Here is a 24,683-nt window from a genome sequence, read left to right as displayed (position 1 = left end):
AGACTCCAAAGAATTTAAGAACCAAGCAACCAACTACCTAAAGCAACTGCAATTAATAGCATTCCGCATGTACACAACCATTCCTGTTTGTTTGGCTTCACCTGAAGCGTTGGGCAGTATTGCTACAGATACAATTTACTTCCTTTTTTGAGAACAAAATTTACCAATTACCTGAGAGTCTCAATCAGTCATCTGACCTGAAGGTATCAGTTGATCTTCATGATAATTGTAGTGCCTGTCTTAACCAATTTCATCGGGTTGATCATGAAGATGTTCGCAAGGTCATCATGGAGACTCTATATCTAGCGCTTGTCGGGCATATCCAATACCCATCTGCTTAGAAACTGTTTTGATGATTTACCTCCTGTAATAACTAAGATTGTAAATTTAAGTCTTTTTTACGCATCATTGTCCTTTGCAATTTCTGCCATTTAAACCTTTATAGATAAAAAATATAAAATACAGAAATCCGATACACTCTTCTATCAAAAATGTAAAATACAGAAATCAGATACACTCTTCTATCAAGATTATTTATCATTGAGAATAAATCAATAGCATTAATGTAAATCATCCTGTCCCGAAGCAAAACACAAAATGCACAAATAATGTATTGTTGTAGTGGTCTTTTTGTTTGTGTTTGTGTATGTTTATTAATTTATGGGGGATACAATATAAATTTAGATAATACATTAATGAATATATGAATACAAAAGCCACCTAAGTCCATACTTTGGCCAAATTGAGTTAAGCATGGGAAATTGTTGCTATACATAGGCCTGTCATATGCATGAAAGAACAACTCAAATTCATTCTCTGTGTCTATTGGGCATGTGAAAAATAGCATGTATGAAAGAATCACCCAATTACATGATTTGAGTATTGTAACACATTAATTAAAAACCAGAATGTATAAAAGTAAACTTGTAACACATTCATTGATAGAGAATGACTTTTGAACAACAAATGGGTTTAATAAAGGAAAGTGTGTGGTTTATATTACATGGCAGAATGCTTATCAACATTATACATACCTGTGTGCTTTATTTTGTATTATCTTACTAGTGGTAATCTCATTCTAACATTGTTGTCTTTGTATATGATTAAAAACACCACCTAAGTCCAAAATTTAAAATGAACCCCACGAAGTCCCTGAAATGCTAATCGTCATACCTAATACAGGTTAATCCACTCATTTGCACGTAAAACTTACCATATTGACCAGGTAAATCTAACTGAAGGAATTTAAATGATACACGGGTTTTTCTCTCAAAATAACTTCGCATGGACTTAGGTGGCTTTTGTATTCATGTATTCATTTATTACCGCAGGCTTCTACTTCGTAAAACAATCTATAACCTATACCCTATAACCCGCTTTTTTACTGATTGCCATAAAACATAATTGAATCAGCGTTAATTCTGAAAACTATAATTCTGCCTACCGCGACATACTATACTGGAGTGCGATTTATTTGTTGGTCATAATTGACAACAACAACAGCCCACAAAAAGTGATATTTTGTGGTAATAATAGCAATCCACTGTGCTTCCTGGGTGATACAAAACCCAGAGAAATAGGCAGTGGCGGGGCCAGATGGGCAAGAGGACATTCCCTCCCCCAGTTTTTTATTTGCCACCCCCCAGTTTTCCCAAAGTCAGGGAAAAAATCTCAAAATATTGTCATATTTTGGGCAAAATGATCGTATTACTGCCACTGGAAATACTGTTTGGTACAACACCCTACAAGGACTTCAGAAACTGGAGCTGTATTGTAATGAAGTAAATTTAAACCTCCGGGATTTTCCCTGTTTTTTATATAAGATTACTCTTGTAACTCCTCTTTTGAAAAAGAGTAACTTCGACAAAGAGAGTCTCAGTAATTGCAGACCAGTTTCTAATCTATATATACTATGTCGTTAAGATTGTAAAGCGTGTTGTGTCAAAACAGTTGAATGAACATCTGCAAGCAAATAATCTGCATGCCATAACACAGTCTGCCTATCGGAGGTTTCATTCGACCGAAACTGCTATGGTTCGTGTAATGAATGACTTGGCACTGCATTCGATACGATTGATCAGGAACTTCTGCTACAGCGTATTTCCGAGAGATTTGGAATTCATGGCATTGTTCTTGCCTTTTTCAGATCATACTTGATTGGCCACTCTCAGATTGTTAATATTAATAACACTGTTTCTGATAAACACATGTTGTTTTGTGGAGTCCCACAGTGCTCCGTTTTCGGACCTCAGCTGTTCACCATGTATATTTCTCCGGTTGATTATATTATCAATGCTCATGGTTGAGAGAAAATGAAATATGCTGATGACTCTCAAATATACAAAAATATTAAAAAATCTGAAACAACAAATGTGCTTTCAAGACTTGAACAGTGCATTGAAGATGTGAAAGCATGGATGATTCAGAACAAACTGAAACGCAATGATTCAAAAACGGAACTTATCCATTTCATTTCCCGATTCATTAACTCTGCTCAACCTCCTGTGACAATCACTCATTGATCCCTTACCTGAGGCTGTGATTTGAACATCCTTGTTGATGATAAACTCTCTCTGAACAATCATGTTACAAACATTTGTCGTACTGCAACTGCCATCTGGAAGATCAGCCAAATAAGGAAATATCTTGACAATACTCAAACTGAACGACTTATAAATGCCTTTATAATATCTCATCTCGACAACGGCAACTCATTTCTTTATAGCTTACCTTGTGCCCAGTTTGACAAACTTTAACGAATCCAAAACACTGTCGAGCGTCTCATCACCAGAACATAGAAATCTGATCATATTTCCGGCGTGTTAGAACAATTATTGGTTGCCTATCCACAAACGCATCATTTACAAGATTCTACTTCTCACATACAAAGCCGTCAATGGTCAGTCACCGGAATGTATTACTGAACATGTTTCTTTTTTATTATCCACATCGGTCACTCCCACACTATGGAATAGGTTACTAATTCACATTCGTCAAGCACATTCTTTGAACTCATTCAAATCGCATTTCAAAATTCACTTGTTTATTTTGATACGAGTCGTACTTACTCAAGGCCAAAATCACCTTTTACCCGAACTCACACGAATGCACAACACAAATACACTGTTTGATTTTAAGCTAACAAATCTAAGTCTTTAATTGAAAACAAAGTATGCTTGGTACATATAACAACAATTACAATAAAATCACACAATCAGTTTTATTCTATAGGTACTTAACCAGCGGTCTTCTTGTTGGTGATTCTAGAGTTCTTGCAATGTTCTGGACGACTGATGTAATATATCCTTATTCACTTGTCCTGCGAAAATCAGCGAAGTCCATAGTACACTTGCATTTATAAATCCTTGCGTATAAAATCCTCATACGGAAATGATGATGCTTCCTCCAATCTCCTTTGCGCTGCTATCTCCACAAATATATCTCCTTGTGCTGCTTTCTCCAAAAATGGTGTTTCTTTCACCATTCTCTCTTTCTCCAGGGAACAGGTTTCTTTAACACAGCTCCGCTGTTTTTGACAGATGCGTTGTCTTCAAAATACCAGCAAATTCCAGCAATTCGACAGAAGAACTTTAATCCTTCGATGAGGAAGAGCACATTTGTTTGCTCGCTATCTCCTTCGTTGCTGTATCAAAATTAGCTCAATTATTGGCTATATAAACTGGTTAAAATGTACTTCTTTTTTTGAAGCACGAAGACCATCACACACATGTGGAGTATCTCAATCTCCCATGGCATTCTGTAAAGTCCCAACAAAAAGCCTCCAGCTTTTTATATCAGTACTCATGCAAAAACCCCATCATCTATTAATAAACCATTACTTCAATCACATTTTCACAACATTGCTGCAATCTTGGGATTTCCCAATATCAATAATACACATTCACCTTTCACATTACATCACTTCCTGGGGGGGTCTGACTATGGTGCAATATACTGAACTGGGGATTTCCAAGTTCCAAACATAGATCTGACTTTGTTTACAATAATTTGGGGGAATTCCAAAAATGACTTTCCACACCATTATCTTGCACGTACAAGGGGCTTTCCCATCTCATGACATACTTTCAGCTTGTAAACAAAGTTAAATAATCAAATTAAATTAAATTACTCAGGGCACATCACACCCTCCCCCTTAAAAGAAGAAAGTTTGAATGTAATGAAAACTTTCTTAAATGTTTTCTTCTTTTACATCAACTTCAACATATATATTATCAACTTTGAGTATTTAACTCATCATGCAGTGACTACTTGTCACACACAACTTCCCTTTTAAAGGAAATTTTTGTTTGGCAGGTTTTATGCAATTCTGGACAGGGCATCAGCCATTACATTGTCTTTTCCCTTAATATGTTTGATGTCCAGATTGTACTCTTGCAAGGTCAAACTCCACCTCACCAGTCTTTGGTTTTTGTTCTTCATCCTGTTGATGAAGGTGGGGGGATTGTGATCTGTGAAAACAAGCACAGGGTATACTGTGGTACCCAAATACACATCAAAATGTATCAATGCTAATAGCAATGCTAGACACTCCTTCTCAATTGTGGAGTAATTTCTCTGGTGCTTGTTGAATTTCCTTGAAAAGTAACAAATGGGGTGATCTATTTGACCTTCACCCTCTTGCATCACAACACCTCCACAGCCTATGTCACTGGCATCAACAGTCAACTTGAACTGCTTCTGAAAATCAGGTGCAGTAAGTACTGGTGAACTCATGAGTATTGATTTGACTTTGTGAAAAGCGTCTTCACACTGTTCTGACCAAATGAATTTTGCATCTTTCTTCAACAAATCAGTCAAAGGACTTGCTATCTCTGAAAAGTTTGGACAAAACTTTCTATAATAGCCAACCATTCATAGAAATCTCATGAGTGCCTTCTTGTTTACAGGTGTGGGGTATTGCTCAATTGCTTCAACTTTGGCTTTGATAGGTTTCACCTGACCTTGACCTACAACATATCCCAAGTATGTGACCGTGGCATGGCAAAACTCACTTTTTACCAGATTGACTGTCAACTGTACTTTAGACAGCTTCTTAAACAATTGATGGAGTTGTTCCATGTGTTGTTCCCAAGTTTGACTGTAAACAATCAAATCATCTACATACGCTTCAAATCCTTCTATGTCTGCCACAATTTGATTTACCATTCTCTGAAATGTTGCGGGTGCGTTTTTCAACCCAAATGGCATAACTTTGTATTGGTAAAGACCATATGGTGTACAAAAGGCAGAAATCTCTTTGGCACGGTCTGTGAGTGGAACCTGCCAGTACCCTTTCAAAAGATCAAATTTGCTAACAAATTTTGCATTCCCAATTTTGTCTATGCAATCATCAATTCTTGGAATAGGGTACGAGTCTGTCTTTGAATGAACATTTGCAGCTCTCATGTCTGCGACCAATCGGTATGAACCATCAGGCTTGGGAACAAGAATGCATGGTGAACTCCACTCACTACTACTTGGTTCTATGATATCATTGTCTAGCATATAATTAATCTCATTTGAGATGTTCCATTTTCAATGGATTGACTCTGTAAGGATGCTGCTTGATTGGTTTTGTATCACCAACATCTACATCATGAAATGCAGCATTTGTTCTACTTGGCGTATCAGGAAATATATTGTCAAATTTGTGAATCAAATTTGCAATTTGACTTTGTTGATCTTGAGAAAGATGACCTATCTTTGAGTCCAAATTAGTGAGCACATCAGAATTGTTCAATTTTACATTATACTCTTTGTGCTCCAGCTCTTTATCCTGGTCAAATGTGACATCAGAATTGTCATCTTTACTCTTGTGTACATTGGCGATTTTGTCTACATCATTTCATTCATTCATTTCATTCATTTATTTTTTTCACTCATCAAATAGCAAATATACATAGGATACATACAAAATCATAATACAAGTGAGAGTGAAGGAATCACAGGAAAGGCCAAGAAGAGGCCTGAAAGTCTGTGATCCTTGATTGGTTAATTCATCATTAGACATGGCAGCAGATTGTCATTTCAATGAAGAAGCAACAGTAAGCTGTCATATCTTGATATGAATTAACCTAAATACATGAAAAATAACAGTAAACAATCACCCATAGTGGGTAGGAGAACATGAAAACTAATATGAGATACTGTATTAGGATCACATATTAAGTATCATGTGAGAGTATACTCTTGTACTCCAGAAGACAGGATCACATATTAAAGTGTGCGACACTATGGAATATAAAAAGCAGGATATGGGTATGTTAAAAGTAGAAATGAGGTATGGGGCTGGCTGGGGGTGGCTACGGGGCGTTATCTCAAGGACAATATTGTTCAAGGTTGCGCCGCAGGCTTACAAAGAAACAATAGCAATCAAGCTTAAACTTTAAATTAGCACCCGATAGAGGCAGGGCCTGAAGAATGAGGGAAATTATGGGGTAAATATTTAACGGAATAAACTGCATAATCATATTATTTAGATTTATTCCGTTAAAAATCTTATTTTAACTTATCAAATTACTAGTTTTTATATTCTATGGTGTCAAATATTTATTCACAACGTTGTAAATACGCATTAAATACGATTAATAACAACAGAGGGCGCTTTTTCTTTAATATGTGATCCTGTCTTCTGGAGTACAAGAGTATACTCTCACATGATACTTAATATGTGATCCTAATACAGTATCTCATATTAGTTTTCATGTTCTCCTACCCACTATGGGTGCAACAATAGTAAATAAGAAATGCACAACAATAAGTAATATAAAATATAAATATCCAATGTGGTCACATAAATCAGATACAATAGGAATTAACAATAACTTTGCATGAGATGTTTTTTTAAATACATGGCGGAATTGATTAATCGATGATGAACTTTTAATACTGTTATCAACATTATTCCATAACTTAGTAGCTGCATATTTAATAGATTTTTCACAGAAAGCTCTTTTGATAAATGGAAGCCTCAGACGATCTTTATATCTGGTATTCAAGTCATGGATCTTAGACTGTTTTACAAATAAATCATCAAAAACACTCGGCAAAAGTCCACCACCATGTTTGCACACAAACAAACCAAGTCCAAATGTACACACATCCCCGACACTCAAAGTACCACACCCAATCAGTAAGGGATTTGTGCTACCTCCATAACCACTTGCACCCACAATACGAAGTGCCCTCCCTTGAACTTCAAAAAGACCATCCATGCATGATGAACATGCACATCCCCAAGCCAAGACACCACAACTGATACACGGCAACATCAAAGAGCAACACAACGCATACAACGCCCCACGCGGGAGGAAGTTTCTCAACTCATTAATGACACCGACATTTCTTGAACATGTCTCCACAATATCATCAATATGTTCCTTCCAAGTGACATTCTGGCCAATTTGTAGACCTAGAAACCTAGTGCTTGGCACCCCTTCAAGCGGTGTTCTCGAGTGCCTGTCAGAGTCAAGAAACAACCGCAAATTGCACTCAGGCCCTGTGCTCCTCATGGTACCGAGCAACATATAATTCGTTTTTTTAGCATTGACAGATAATTTATTTACCTGGAACCATCTATTCACATTAATAAGCTCTCTGTTGAAGACCTCCTCAACAAACTGATTGTGAGAGCAAAATAAACTGGTGTCATCAGCAAATGAAATCACACCAAGTGACTCAGCAATTAAGTGAACATCGCCAACATACATAACGAAAAGCAGTGGACCCAGCATCGAACCCCGAGGCACACCGCAAGCAAGAGTTCGCTGTCGAGATGGAACACCATCACAACAAACACATTGCTTTCTATTACTCAAACAATCCCCAAACCATCTGCGTGCAACACCTCCAAAACCACAGTGACAGAGCCCATCAAGCAATACCGTATGGTCCATAGCATCAAATGCCCTTGATAAATCCAAAAACACACCTGCTGCAAAATTGTCATTGTCAACAGCTTCAGTAACCTTGTCAACCAAGTCAACCACTGCCACACGTGTGCTGTGGTTTCTTCTAAAACCATACTGACGTTTATATAAAATGCGATGGTGATCTAAATACGACATGCATCCGCCAAACACAAGCCGCTCCAGAATCCCCGAGAAAACTGGCAAAACAGACACTGGGCGACAACCCGAAAACAAATCATTATCATCCTTCTTATACAGTGGAATTACCTTCGCTACTTTAAAACAGTCAGGTATTTTACCAGTACAAATAGACTCGTTAAAAATTATCTGAAGTGGTTTTACTATCATTGGAGCAACTTTTTTTTATTATAAATGAACCAAGTCCATCATACCCTGGACTTTTGTTGGAGTCCAATCCATTGATTATTTTTAGGATTTCTTGCTCAATGATAGGTGTAAAAACATGCTGTTGTTATGACTGGTCTTACTCTTTGACAGATAATGCGAATAATCAATACCTGGAATACATTCAATTGATGAAGCCAAATTTGGACCTATGTTAACAAAGTAATTATTGAAGCCATTTGCAATGTCATTTGGATCTGTGTATACTTTATCATTATCACGAAATTTGGTGGTGAAGTTTGAACTTTTTTTTTTGTTTTTATTCAGTATATTTGTAAGTATTTTCCAGGTGTTCCTCATATTGTTTCTGTATTTATTTAGTTTATAAGTAAAGCATGTTTGTCTACATTATCAGCATGTTTTACTGTACACACAGGTTTTGGAATGCCACTGTCACTTCTTTCAACACACTCTTTGAGCATATTTATGTGGCATAACTGCCTGCTCTTGCGTCTACCAGGAGTCTTGATAATATAATCTACTTCACCCACTTTGGACTCTACCTCACATGGGCCATGATATCTGGCTTGTAATGGGTGTCCTGGAATTGGAAACAGTACTAGAACTTTTTCACCTGGTTTGAACACTCTCTCTTTGGCATGTTTATCATACCATTGTTTCATTTTGGCTTGACCCTGTTTCAAGTTTTCTTTGGCGATATCAGTTACTCTGTTAAGCCTATGCTTGAAAATGGCGGCGGAAGCCGCATAATTAATAACTGATTTCTTATTGAGCCACTTTTCTTTCAACAACTTTAAGGGCCCCGCACTGTGTGTCCAAACACTAACTCAAAAGGACTAAATCCCAAAGTTTCCTGAACAGCTTCCCTAGCAGCAAACAACAACAAGTGTACTCCCTCATCCCAGTCCCTCTGAAATTCCAAACAGTATGTCCTAATCATGTTTTTTAATGTTTGGTGGAACCTTTCTAGTGCACCTTGTGATTCTGGATGGTAAGCACTTGAGGTATACTGTTCTATACCTAATTGATACATGACCTGCTGAAATACTCCAGAAGTAAAGTTTGATCCTTGATCTGACTGTATGGACTTGGGGAGCCCCACAAATGTGAAGAACTTGGTTAAAGCTTTCACTATTGTCACTGCCTTAATATTTCTCAAGGGTATGGCTTCAGGAAAGCGTGTTGACGCGCACATAATTGTCAGAAGGTACTGATTACCTGACTTAGTCTTTGGTAGGGGGCCTACACAATCAATAATAACCCTACTAAATGGTTCATCAAAGGCTGGAATTGGCTTTAATGGAGCAGGGGTATTTTCTGATTTGGCTTCCCTACTACTTGGCATATGTGACATGTTTTGCAATATTCAGAAACATCTTTTCTGAGAGTGGGCCACCAGAAATGTCTCAGAATTCTTTCATGAGTTTTCTTAACACCCAAATGCCCTGCCATGGGACTATCATGTGCTATGTTAATAACTTCAGTGTGGTAGACTTTTGGTACCACAATTTGGTGCACTACCTTCCACTCTTCATCGGCAGGCACATCAGGTGGGCGCCATTTTCTCATTAGCACTCCATCTTGTTTGTAAAAACAGACAGAATTTTGTTCTGCTTCTTGTTCTGATTTTGGTCAATGCCCTTTGATTGATTTCTTTGAGTTCTGAGTCATGTTGTTGCTCCAGAATTAGCTTGTCATGACTTAATGGGTCATTCATGGTTTCCCCAATTTGTTCATGCTCAGAGGCTGTGTCATTTTAGGGGTATTTTTATCCCCAGGAGAAGGAAGTTGATCTTCTTTCTCATTCAACTTTGACACAAATGTGTCTTCCAAATTGTAGCCTAAGTCATCAATTTGGTTGTCCTCAATTGTTTCTAATGAGGCTCTCTTACTCATTGCCCGTGTCACTGCACACGCAGGAAATATCTCCTCTTCCTCACTATTATCATCCTGTATACAGGGCTTATCTGTGACTATTGGGTCAGGAAAAACCTTCCCCCCTGCCAAATCATTTCCTAGCAACATGGACACTCCCTTGACTGACAATTCATTTCTAACTCCTATGATTACAGGACCAGAAACCAAGTCAGATGTCAAGTTAACTTTGTGGAGAGGTACATTAAGTATTTCCATCCCAATACCCTGGATCAACACGTATCTCGCACAATCTTAATGGGCTTTGGACTACCATTCTCACCAAGTGATACCACTCCCTCTAACACAAATGGTTCAAATTCTTCACACACCTTGTCTGTCTCACCTCCCTTTTGTGGGAATTCTTGTTTCTTGATTTGACTGACTCGTTTCTTTGACTCAAGTGACACTGCACATCCTACAGTATTACTAGCAGTTTGCTGCTGTTTTTGTGCGTCTTGTCTGCCTTTTAAGAAATAACACTGGATCATCGTATGCCCTGGTCTCTTACAGTGAGTACAAGTTACTTTGGATTTAAATTCAGTCCCAAATTTTGCTTTGTTACCTGAACTCCCTGGGGTCCCTCTACCACCAGCACTATGCTGTGAATTAGACTGAGGTTTCACTTCTTGTGTACCACCCTGATTTGCTCTAGGTTGATTATGGCTGAACCTGTTTAAATAACTTCTGTTATGACTAAATCTACTCGCATTCAATTTGTGAGTTAAACCATAGTCGTCCGCCATTGTCGCCGCTTCGTTTAGCGTCTTAATTTTGCTAGCGCTTTCATCCAAATGGGTTTTAATGTCAACGTGGACACATTTCTTGAACTCTTCTATAAGAACTAATTGCTTAAGTTGGCCGAAATCATCTTTGACTTCTTTTGACCCAAGCCACCTGTCAAACATTTGTTCTTTTACTCTAGCAAATTCTACATGGGTTTGATCTGCTTGCTTTCTTGAATCTCTGAACTTTTGTCTGTATGCTTCAGACACCAGTTCATAGGCCTTGAGAACTGCCTGTTTGATTTCTTCATAATTATTACACTTCTCTATTGGTAGAGCTGAGTAAGTTCCCTGGCCTTCCCCACAAAACTACTTTGTAACAGTAGGGTCCAATGCTCTGGAGGCCATTTCAAATTTGTAGCTACCTTTTCAAAATGTTGAAAATACTCGTCAACTTCTTTTTCTTTGAATTTAGGCACAAGCTTTACATACTTTGTAACATCAAACCCTGTCTTTGAGGAGAAACTTGATGAGTATTTGTCACCTAGCTTTGCCAATTTCTCTTGTTCAAACTTGTACTTTTCCTCAATTTCTCTTTCTTTCAAATGTGCTTCCAAATTGAGCTTTGCTTGCCTATCCTTTTCTTCCATTTCTAGTTTTGCTAATTTTTCCTTTTCTTCCATTTCCAATTTTTGTTATCTTTTCCTTTTCTTCTGTTTCTAATTCTTGGTGCTCAAGCGCCATCTTTTCTTGGCTAGCTTTGTCTTCCATTGCTAGTTTTTGTTTTTCAATGTCTAGCCTTTCTTGTTTTTCTTTATTTTCATTCTCTAACTTGATCATTTCCAGTTTTTCTTTTTGATCCATTTCCATTTTCTTTTGGTCCATTTCCATTTTCCTCAATTCTAACTGAATTTCCAACTCTTTCAACTTAAATGCTGAGTCCCCACCAATTTCTACTTCAAGTTTCTCTTCCAAATAGGATTCATCAAAAATGTCCTCCCCGACCAAAACATCAATCAAGGCATTTTTGATTATTTGCTTTCTTGTAGCATGCTTAACTTTCAAGTCATAATGTATGGCAAATGCTAATAAATCAGGCTTCTTCAACTTATCAAATTTCTCCCAATCTATAGTTTCAAGAAACTCTTCTGCTTTGAACTTTGCCATACTGTACTTTCACTTTCAAGACTCAGTATAATAATGTCAATCTTTTTTACAGTGTATTTCCCGGACGAGCCCCCAATTTTTGTTACGAGTCGTACTTACTCAAGGCCAAAATCACTTTTTACCCGAACTCACACGAATGCACAACACAAATACACTGTTTGATTTTAAGCTAACAAATCTAAGTCTTTAATTGAAAACAAAGTATGCTTGGTACATATAACAACAATTACAATAAAATCACACAATCAGTTTTATTCTATAGGTACTTAACCAGCGGTCTTCTTGTTGGTGATTCTAGAGTTCTTGCAATGTTCTGGACGACTGATGTAATATATCCTTATTCACTTGTCCTGCGAAAATCAGCAAAGTCCATAGTACACTTGCATTTATAAATCCTTGCGTATAAAATCCTCATACGGAAATGATGATGCTTCCTCCAATCTCATACATACACATACATACATACACAATTCTTTTATAAAGCGCCGTTACATCTAGACCACAGCGCATAAACAAATTCAAAGCATAAATACAATATAACAAAACAAAGTGAGCAATAAAACAGTCAACTTTTTGGGAAGAGATGTGATTTCAATAATTTCTTAAAGACTGGTAATGAGTTTGCAGTACGAATGGTGATGGGTAAATTGTTCCACAGTCCAGGAGCAGCCAGAGAAAAAGCTTTATTTGCGGCAGAATGAAGAGATTTGGCATTGAACTTATGTATAGTAAGCCGTGTTGTATCTGAAGCAGTACGCGATTGATGGTAGGGTGTGAAACAAGAAGCTAAATAACCTTGAGCATGTCTATTCAAGCATTTAAACACATACAGAAGTACTTTGAAATTAATGCGCTCTTTCACAGGGAGCCAGTGGAGTTGTTTTAAAAACGGAGTTGCGTGATCGAATTTTGATGCAGAAAAAATTAGTTTTGCACCCCAATTTTGAAGGCGCTGAAGTCTGTCGATATGGGTTGTGTTTGCTCCCAGCAAAAGAGCATTTCCGTAATCCAGTCTGGATAGAATAAGTGATCTTACAATACTACTGCAGGTGTCAAAATCCAAGAAACGTCTGATGCGAGTGATGTTACGCAAATGGTATGAAACAGAACTGGAAAGAGATGCTATTTGCGGAGCCATAGACATTACATCATCAAAGATGATGCCCAGATTTCGCACAGTTCCTGATGGTTTGATGATGTCATTTCCAACTTGCAACTGAATGTCCGGTAAAGAACGTTTAAAATGAGGCGAGGTGGCAACAACAAATTCAGTCTTATCACTGTTCAGCTTCAGCATATTTTCAGTCATCCAGAGTTGTATTTCATCAATGCAGTTTTGAAGTGCAGAAAGAGTCAACTGAATAGATGCTAAATCTGAAGGTATGAAAGAACTATATATTTGAATATCGTCTGCGTAGACATGATAGCACAAATTGTTCTTATTGATGATCCTTCCAATAGGTATGGTATAAATTGTGAAACATTTTGGTCCAACGATCGACCCCTGTGGAAGTCCATAGCGCATATCATGAGGAACAGAATGAACATTGTCAACCAAAACAAATCTCCTTTGCGCTGCTATCTCCACAAATATATCTCCTTGTGCTGCTTTCTCCAAAAATGGTGTTTCTTTCACCATTCTCTCTTTCTCCAGGGATCAGGTTTCTTTAACACAGCTCCGCTGTTTTTGACAGATGCGTTGTCTTCAAAATACCAGCAAATTCCAGCAATTCGACAGAAGAACTTTAATCCTTCGATGAGGAAGAGCACATTTGTTTGCTCGCTATCTCCTTCGTTGCTGTATCAAAATTAGCTCAATTATTGGCTATATAAACTGGTTAAAATGTACTTCTTTTTTGAAGCACGAAGACCATCACACCCATGTGGAGTATCTCAATCTCCCATGGCATTCTGTAAAGTCCCAACAAAAAGCCTCCAGCTTTTTATATCAGTACTCATGCAAAAAAACCCATCATCTATTAATAAACCATTACTTCAATCACATTTTCACAACATTGCTGCAATCTTGGGATTTCCCAATATCAATAATACACATTCACCTTCACATTACATCACTTCCTGGGGGGGTCTGACTATGGTGCAATATACTGAACTGGGGATTTCCAAGTTCCAAACATAGATCTGACTTTGTTTACAATAATTTGGGGGAATTCCAAAATGACTTTCCACACCATTATTGCACGTACAAGGGCTTTCCCATCTCATGACATACTTTCAGCTTGTAAACAAAGTTAAATAATCAAATTAAATTAAATTACTCAGGGCACATCACAATTTCAAATGTCATTTAATTTGTAAAGTGTATTTATCTTTGTAGATTTAAGATCTATTGTATGTAGTGTAAGTTTGTAGTTAAGATAGTAATTATTTTCTTGTTTGTAAATGACATATAGGCATGCTTTGTTTATGTACTTAAAAGCGCCTCCATATTATTATTATTATTTAACACGACAAACCAATTACCAAAAAGGTAAGGTTAAACGATTAGAACTACAGAACAACTACGCCGGATGGGGGAGAGCGACAACAGCAAAACATAAACAACACTGAAACCCAAACCGGAATTAGGCTGACTCTCAAAGCAGAGTCCAGCCACTCTGCGACTCTATGTCTAAAATGACTCCATATTGGGATAATATTAGTCCCTTGAAGAGTCATAATTTGTTGACTCCGCTGAAGAGTCACCGTTGATGACTCTACACAGGAGTTATTTGACTCCCAATATGGAGTCATTTTAGACATAGAGTCACGCAGTAGAGTAATCCAGACCCCATTTGTAGAGTAACCCTGGCTCCATTACAGTGTCACTCCGACAGTCCGACTCCAGCTGGAAAGCAAAAAAAAAAGTAATTTGAATTGCGCTGATTAGGTGAAGCATTCCCTTAATTTTAGATAGAAATGTACCCATGGCCCTAGTAAAAGTAAAATGGTTTAATACTAGAGCTCGCTCGGCTACTGACTAGGCCAGTGAGGCGAATATTTATGTGCAGCGTCGCTTTGCTCGAACGTCTACGTAAGAGATATGGTATAGGTGGAACAGTACGTGGTACGAGTCATATCTGCAGAACAGATATCAAACAGTTGTCATAAAGGGTGAGACATCTGAAAGTACGTGTATCGACGAGGGCGTCCCTGAAGGCTCGGTAAATGGTCCACTTATGTTCACACTGTTCTCTGCTCCTCTTGGGCGTGTTATTGATGCATATGTGCAATTTTATGACATATGCGCATGACACGCAACTATACATGTTTCTCCATCCAAGTGAACGCGAATCTGTCATCCCGCTGCTGGAGTGCTGTCTTCGGGCCATCAAGACATGGACTGCCGTGAACAGACTGGTGTTGAATGACTCTAAGACGGAGGTGATTCACATTAGTTACAAATTTGTTTAAACACCATCTTTCCCGAAAATCACCTTCGGCACGTCTGACATTGAGAGTTGCAAAAGTCTTGGTGGACATGAAAGATTACGTAAAAAGTGTCGTCCGAGCTGCATCATTTGCCATTTACCGGATCGGAAACCTTCGCCGTTATATTGACACGGATTCAGTGGAACGCCTCGTTTATGCATTTGTTTCTTCTCGGTTACACTCATGTAACGCGTTGCTATACGGTCTTCAGGAATATAAACTCGCGAAATTACAAAGAGTACAGAATTCCGCGGCCCAACTTGTAACCAAATGCGGAAAGCGAGAACATATGAAGCCAATTCTTAGGGAACCCCATTGGCTGCCCGTGCAACGGCGTATTGGGTACAAGATCGCTTTGGTCACTTTCAAGACACTGCGCCGGTTAGTTCCAGTGTATTTATTAGACCTCATTAAAGAGCGCAAGCCACGGAGGTCCCTGAGATTAGCTTCAGAAATTCTTTTATGCCCACCAAAGATCCCCCAACCAAATTGTATGATGAACGGCCTTTTGCAATAGCAGCACCAAAGGTATGGAATGGTATGACATCTAGATTACGTGATATAAAGGAATAATTATTAAACACCTTCAAAGTTCTAGAATACGTGGTATAAAGGACTAAGGACTAAAACACCTTCAAAAAGACTTAAAGACGCACATGTTTAGTTCATGTTAGCTACACACACCACACTTTTGGCGCTGCTGTTGCTATTACATCGCTATGTAGGAGTTTCTATGTGTTAATATTTTTCTACAATTATGTGTTTTTAAAGTTGTTCATAAATAATTATTATAAGTATATTATTGACTTGTATTGATTCTTAACATGATGTTCAGTGGTAAAGCTATTTAAGTGTATATTCAGTGCATTTTAATTTAGTAGTTGACTTTTAATTTTGTTTAATATGTCGTCTTACGTAAATCGAAGGTATATTTTTAAAGTTTTTTAAGCTTGTTCAGCGCTTTGAGTTTGTTTTACTCTATAAGGCGCTTTATAAATTGTATTTATTATCATTATTATTATTATTATATCATGGTGTGAGCAACTCATCACTGTTACAAAAGTTTAATCTTACTATTATTAGCTTCATCTCACCGTCAGATTAAAATTCTCCTGTGGAATCCAGCTCAAGACCAAGTTAGCCTACAGCATGAAAGTACCACGTCACACTGTCCAAACACCCATACACGAGACACCGTGCGAGCGACCAGTATGCTGAATAGTAGCAAACAGCAGCAGCACAATGTAAAATGACTGCTACCTTAGCATTATACTGAGTACTGCGTCGATGACTCCACGGGTATAGTGAAAGTCAGGTCCAACTCCTTTGCGAGGTGTCAAATAACTACCACGTCGTGCACGACTCCGCAGGTAGGGTCAATTGACTCTACTGACTCTCTTGTGACAGGCAGGCGACTCCTTTTGAGAGTCAGTTCTAGTCTACTCCACTTTGAGAGTCATTTGACTCCATTCTGACTACCAGCGAAGGTACACAGATCGAACCAATCACCATGAGCTAAATCAATGTTAGTCTTCTTCACAGCCCTTTTTGATATTACAAGTTGATAACAGTTGAGTATTGCCAACACATACTATACTAATAAATAAAGTATTTCATATGGGCAACAACAATTAGTGGAGGATCCCCAGAGAGGTTTATCGTATTTTCAATAAAGTTGTCTAGTGATGTATCAGAAATACAGGAGAGGAAAACTATTTCGAAGCAGATTTGTTAAAGAGAGTTATTGTAGTTATTGTATTGTGCAATTAATACAGCAATAACGATGGAGATTTTGAGTAATCAAAAGTGCTCCTCCAATCCAAACAGATTAAATTCGTCTGCCGACTTGCTGGAGGTTTCGGTTTATAAAATAACATATCTGTCAATAAAGTGGATCTGTGCAAGAAAAACTGAGTGATTGGTGAGAGCAGCACCATTTTGGAACTTGTCATCTTTGCGAGGATTTAGTTCGCAAAGGGTACATAAATTCAAGTCTTCAGTGGACTTCGATGAACAGTGATCTTCACAGGACAAGTTTAAAATAGGATATACATCAGTCGTCAGGAACACTGAGTGTAACAGAACTGTGCAATCATTATGAAGAAGACTACTAAGTAGTAACTACTAGTGTGATTATACTGTATATGCATTTATTGTTCATTCGCCAATTTCCAACCATATTTTACTTTTCGTTAAATAAACAGTATGTTATTGTTGTGTATTCGTGTGAGAACTGAAAAAAAAACCCCGTGATTTTGGCCTCGTAACACTTGAAAAGTACAGAAACAGCGTATTTCATTATGTGTGTCAGAGACTTACAATATTTAGCAGACAGAGTGACAAGTTAATATTAGGAACCATATTTGAAAATAATGTGCTAGAATTGTTTTTTTAAATAATAAAATAAAGTATCGTGAGTTTATTTTAGATTTGTTTTCATTTTGGCCACTTACATTGTTCTTGCAATCAATCAAAAAGAAATATAAATTGCACTAAGGATGTCTAAATTTAACTTTTGGTTTATCATGAACTTTGCAGCAATAATAATATAGAAATCAACCTCATGAATGTTACTATAAACCATACAATCGTTGGTTAAAAAACGAAACAAATGCTGAAAAATACCGGGCGAGAATTTTCTGAAATGTTGCTTCAATTAATATCCCGGCCAGAAGTGGCCCGACACCACCCGAACCGACCATATTTTCGTTAAATAAATGGTTTCGGTCCATTTAGGCAAAAGTCGAGGCACTATTCTGCAGTAAATGTATATAAATGCATTTCTCGCAGGGAAATGTCATAGACACGATTTTGTTTTGTATACACAGGATCAGGATGAGAAGGAAAAAGATGAGAAAGAGCAAACCCCGGATTATTGCGTGCCTGCATGTCTACACCCAAAGGGGATGGGCGGACATGAGGATAAAACAGATGGCAAATTCTATGTAGAGTTTGACCCCTTTCTACCAGGTAAATACTAATGTGTGGGGTTTAATATCTGATTGCTTTATATCTTAAATCACCAAATATCTTAAACAATGCTACAAATAAAATCCTTAACGTATAAGAGAAGCTGTATAAACAGCATACTTTGTCATCATAAACTTTGGGATTTCAATTAATAATAAGCTATTTTATTTCTAAACTGCTGATTGCTGTTATTTTCACAGATGGGTTCTTTCATCGTGTACTTGTTCACTTTGCCCGTTGGTCATCTCAACACACAGGTGTAGCCCCCGCACTGCTCTACCGCTTTTGTGAATCTGTTGTAGGTCCTGAGAACAAGAGGCACGAGTGCCATTTACAGATGATTCAGAGTAGTAAACATAACAGTGCATGTATCAAGGTATATTTTGATAAACAGGATGTCCCAGAAAAAGTGAACGAATTTAGACATATGTTAAGATATAAGCATCAGAATCCAAAAATTTAAAAACCTTCGTGTCACCCAACTTATTCTTCATTTTATACATTAATTGTAACTGAATCGGTTGACTCATTGTGAAGAAATGAGCGTCATTTCACTTCATTCCAAAATGTTAAATCACGACCATTCAACATAATTAAAACTAGTGGTCAATATGTCAATGGGCTTTATATTTTGTTTGAATTCATTTTCGTTCTTTTAATTTAAGGTGAAATAAAATTTGAATGACTCTGCCTCCTGAAAAAATACATTATTACCTTATACGTAAGAAAACATGTCTACTATCATGTAACATAAAATGTTAGCCTATTCAGCTGCTGTTTTGGCTATACTATTGTTCGATTAGTTTACAAGCGCCTAGCGACTGTTGTCTACTAGGAGAGTGTACTAGGTACAAAGGTTTTTGGCAAGCAAATGGGAGAGGGGTCAAGTTTGGAAGGCCGAGAAGCCCGAGTATTCAATTACAGAGTCTATTTAATTATCTAAATGATGCGCCTAACAGTGGGTGGAAAATAGGTATATGTCGACGGCTTAAAGTGTCTTTTTGTGTTTGCGACGACTCGGCACACTTCTGAGCTGTGTGAGAACAAAAGGTACTACTTGCTCAAGTCAGCTGGAAGTGGGCACTTTCACGCGACTTTCTTTTGATCACTTATTGACATTCTCCAGAGGAATGGCCCCCATATTATATATTATTAATCCAAACAACCTGCTAAATATTTTCATTCCGAAAACAATTCCGAAAAATAGGCATGATTGGGCCTCTATTATTTAGAACAAAAATTAAGTTTGCAGTCTATTTCTTTTAGTAGTTATTGCTACTTTAAGAGGAGCCAAAGTGATTTTTAGGAATAGTACAAAAATGTACAATTTCAGTCAAGCAAAAGAAGCAAAGGTTAAACAAAATGGTCAAAAAAAAACACCATTTTTAACTTAAGGAAACTAATGCTTCCCTCCTGATATTTTTGGTAAAAATTGAAAAAACACATTTCAACCTAAATATCGCATTTCATGTCACTTTTCAGAACTGACAGCAGGATTAAACAGAACAAGGAAACTCTATCAATTAATTCTAACAAGGCTGTCACCTTTGTCCAAAACAATTGCACGGGACCCTGTAAAAGTGGCCTCTCTACTAGTACTTGTGTAGCTTTTTAGTTCAACTTTCAAAACTGCATCTTGTCTTACGTAATGGGTCATTGTGATCGAACGCAATAATATATGACATTGTAAATTGGAGCTAGCGTATAAAACAAAATAGTCCACCAGTAATTTGTGTTCATAAAAGATGTTCGATTGATATAAAAAAAAAGGGGATGGGTTGAACTTGTGAACCCTTTCAATATTTAACATACTCTCGGTATTGAAATGAATTGTAATTAGTTTCCAACGTTGAATGAATGCAATGATACATTTGAAAGTGGCAAAAAGCATTGAAGAGTAATTGCTTTTAATACTTCGGAATAGTTATAATCCATGGATAATGCTTTTGCATGCTTTTTGGTGGAATTAGGAATGTCGCATTTCTGTCGTTATAGATTATGCTAAAGAACATAGCTACGTTTGGAGAGGAGGCGGGAAATGAAGCAGATACTGAAGTATGCACAAGTGTAAGTTATTTAATTCATATACCCGTACGCCTACATATTTACCATCTTGAGATTGTTTTCTGTTGCAGCATCAAACAAAATACTATAAAGCTAGATACATGACATCAGCAAAAATAGTGTAACCACGTTGTCTTTATTATTATTATTTTTATTATTCAAGGTTTATTACAACAATGCATATGGCAACCAAAAGGCTGAATTACATACATGCTACAAAGAAATTGGCAATAACAAAACACAAAATATATCTTACACCAGCATGAAATCCAAAACGAAATCATATACAAACTAAATGTAACTGCAAACAAGCTAGCAAGAAATTATTGACCTGCTCCTGAAGCATCCTTGTTCCACAGCTGAACCATGTATGGGATGGGACTACGCGCGTATCTTTGAGTGCGCACCTTGGATAAAAGACAGGTGGTTAGCGTTTCGCAGGTTCCTACCAGTCTCCTTCCTGTAACATATCTAGATTAAAAAATCAAAATGGATAATATCATGAAACATAAAATGTTTTTGCAAAACGAAATTTGTATAAACAATATCTCTCTTTTGTATTACAATACTGTTTAAAATTGTTACCTTTATTGTTTAGAGTAATGTTCTACCAGTATACGGTATAGGTTGTCAATGCCCAATTAGTAATATCTAGCATTGAAACTACATAATCCCTCTTGGTGCTATAATGCAGGACAAATTGAATCTATATACATGTGGCATGCATTATCCATAATAAATATGACGTTTGTACTCATGTTACTTCAAAGTTAATATTTACATTTTGGATAAAAGTTGACCAAAAAAAAATCATATTTCAATTTACATCACTTCTGATCGTGTACGTATAGTGTGTGGTGTTTATTTTACTCACCCTTTGAAAAATTAAACGTTTTAATGTCTATACGTTGATGTCATTTAAAGGTGTATGAATTCATGGACAAGACATTGCTTAACCTAAAAGACAGATGGGCCAAAGGCATCAGGTACACCATGACTGTCTGCTGCGTGGCTTGCAAGACAGTAGGTAAACTTCACCTAATACCAGTGACAAAGTGCAAACGTGGCTCGTATTACTGCAGAAACATGAAGGTGTCGATTCCTGCTACTCAACTGTACTGGGAAGCCAGCGCTGGTGAGTTATATTTAAATTCAACATATGAAAAGGTTAGTTGTAGAAACTTCACAAAGTAAATTATGAGAAAAACATGTTTTTTTTTTCTTTCTTTCTTTCTTTCTTTCTTTCTTTCTTTTTCTTTCTTTCTTTCTTTCTTTCTTTATTTATTTATTTATTTATTTATTTATTTATTTATTTATTTTTTGATATGGCAATTTCAGTTTGGTTAACTTTGTTAATATTGCTTGTAGGTTAAGGTGAAACTCTCAAAACCTCGTATTTGTTTTTTTAAAACATAGAGGACGTTTTGCCACTAAAGGGATTGACCCCATTTCTAGTATCAACCAAAATATATCTCATTTCTTTTTTAAACTAGTCCAAAGTATATGGCTACGATGGCTGGTTATAGCAAAAATAGACCTTTAACAAATGCTCTGCTAGAGAAAAAACATATATTTTAAAGGCTGTTATAAGTGGTCTCAAAAATGGCAATAACACTTAATCAGATTTGATTTTACAGAACAGAAGGACAATATTGCTTATAGTACTTTTTAAGTATATTTACGCAGGTTCAAATGCAATACCACTGTATGTATTACCTTGACATTCATTACAAAATATTCGTATCGTACTTTCGAAACATCAGTAACCTCATATTATTATGTTCATTTTCTTGTAACTAAAACTCAGATGTATCGTCAGCTAAACCACAGCCCAAAAGCTCTTCAACGTCTAAGATCAGCATGACCGAAGAGCCAGGTGAGATTATTTTATTCACGATGGATGTATATAAATATAGGTTCGGCTCTTTTTGTCACACAGTAACAATTTATTCAACGTACGTATATTATTAATTTATGGCTTCCCTATCTATATTATGTTTTATTAAAGGACGTCATGTTATGATATCCTATAGCTGGGGTCCAGCGGATAAAGGCTTTCCGTGCAAGAAAAGGATGATAACGCTGAGAGATGAACTGCAAGGTGCTGGTTATAAAGTGTGGCTGGATGTACATGAAATGAGTAAGGCATGATTTAATGCTATTATAATAAAACCAGTTTATTATTATAAACCCTGAAGGTAGCGTCCGGACTATGTTTTAATGTGTTTTCTATAAGTTTGCGACCTACCGATTCAGAACCATGGAATAAGCAATTTGAAATGAATCACCCGAAAATAACCCCGTATGATTATGAACTGGTAAGGATCATAATATTGTGTATTTTTGTCCTCAATACGACCTATGGTTCATAAGTTATGTGCCGCAAAAGGTCAAGGATCAGTTTCCAGTTTGAATAGGAGTCAAATATTCAAGTTGCTCCGAGTTTCGTGAAAGTTGTAGCAAATTATTCGTATACCAAAAGGAATTCAGAAATATAATAGTTTACATCAGCTCCGATGTCTGGTTGATGACTTACGAAGACAACGATTGCATAGGTTATTAATCTCAATAGGATCAAATGGTACTAATTGTGTTTGACCTTTGTTATCATCTTAATAACTTTACGTTGTAGATAATGCAAACTATTATGTTTTTGAATTCCTTTTTAATTTTTTTAAAGCTATATCAAAATACCCTTAGGTTTCTCTGGACTATATGTATTGCACATAATCATGTTTAACTAGCAAAGACAAAATCGAAATCAACTGAAATTTTGGGAGATAGCTGAGAGCGACTGACAGAGCACCGGCAGCATGATAGCTATGCTGTTTGACCCCTATGACCTCTATATGACCTTTGACCCTAGATGACCTCTGTTTTATGACATTTTACCTTGGAAGGCCTCAGTTGTATTTTATACATGCGTTTGAAATTTAGAATTTATGAATCTTGGGAAGACATTGCGGTGTTCACAGTTGTGAAATCTCTAACAGGACCCGTAGCTGTGAGAGGTAGCTGTGAGAGCAATTGAGAGCCCCAGCACTCCAACAGCATGATAGCTATGCTGTTTGACCCCAATGACCTCTATATGACCTTCGACCCTAGATGACCTCTGTTTGATGACCTTTTATTTTATACATGCGTTTGAAATTTAGAAATCATTTTCAGCTAAGAATGCTGGGAAGACATTGCGATGTTCACTGTTGTGAAATGTCTTACAGCTGGGACAGGTGGCCAAATATATTTCTACTTTTCTTTTTATGCACTTACTCGGCTGCTTCATTGCTTCATGGTATCCAATTGAGGGAATCATTTGCATTTCCCACAGATGACCTTTGATCTCGAGGGGGCCCTTTGAAAACCATCCAGTCAACAGGCTTTTCCCGATACCTATCCATATCTGAAATATCGGATCGATACGTCGAAGCGCGGCGAAACGCATAGCCGGACAGACAGACAGACAGACAGACAGACAGACAGACACACTTCGCTGGTTATTTTAGTTAGTATTATTTCTGTATGGAGAACATAGGGCCTGCACTTTGGCTCGACATTTGAAAGGGGCGTGAATTCATTTTGGATACGCCCCTATTATAATTAGGTAATACTCGACTCACACACATTCCCTATATGTATATACATGTACCACATGTAGTCGATCTGTCTGCTTTATCTGTATTGTGCCGTTCTTAAGCAAATACGGTAGTTAAACACGATTTCATCAAACATTATAACAATAGCTCTTTTACAGTGTGCAATCATCCCGGGCAATAATTGGGCAATAATAGAGGATGTGCGTGAAATTATTGATTGGCTCCATACAAAGGAATTGAACCGGTGTCCTTCACCGTAATCATGGCACAATGCAGTGCATTCAATCAAACGTTGTCGTCAACCTATTTGATCGTATTTGTGCATTTGTCATGTGTGTGAGACGAGCTGTCGCGGTAGATTGCAATAGCTTGTAATCATGCTTTTGTTGAATGAATTTGAGTACTCCGCCATATTTACGGTATGATACGTCATAATCTAGGTGATTATTTGCATTGGATGTCTTGAATACGCTGGCGAGGTTGTGTAATAATCGGATTAATGCTATAACAGTAGGTGAATACAAGTTTTGAATATATCGCGT

The 24,683-nt window shown here is 37.2% G+C and overlaps 1 protein-coding gene across 1 annotated transcript in view; it reads left to right on the top strand.

Moving 5' to 3' along the window:
* Nucleotides 1–24,683, top strand: part of LOC140169252 (uncharacterized) — a 42,739-nt gene that overhangs the window by 5,545 nt on the left and 12,511 nt on the right. The window contains exons 5-10 of the mRNA XM_072192509.1: nt 18,343–18,484; nt 18,685–18,860; nt 20,480–20,551; nt 21,473–21,683; nt 22,356–22,424; nt 22,557–22,688. Of these exons, the coding sequence (XP_072048610.1) occupies nt 18,343–18,484; nt 18,685–18,860; nt 20,480–20,551; nt 21,473–21,683; nt 22,356–22,424; nt 22,557–22,688 (802 nt within the window). The remainder of the gene's footprint in view (nt 1–18,342; nt 18,485–18,684; nt 18,861–20,479; nt 20,552–21,472; nt 21,684–22,355; nt 22,425–22,556; nt 22,689–24,683) is intronic.

This window comes from Amphiura filiformis, chromosome 14 (genome assembly GCF_039555335.1).
Source record: "Amphiura filiformis chromosome 14, Afil_fr2py, whole genome shotgun sequence".
Taxonomy (NCBI): domain Eukaryota; kingdom Metazoa; phylum Echinodermata; class Ophiuroidea; order Amphilepidida; family Amphiuridae; genus Amphiura; species Amphiura filiformis.
The sequence above is the reverse complement of the archived record's forward strand: the minus strand, read 5'-3'. Positions and strand labels throughout refer to the sequence as shown.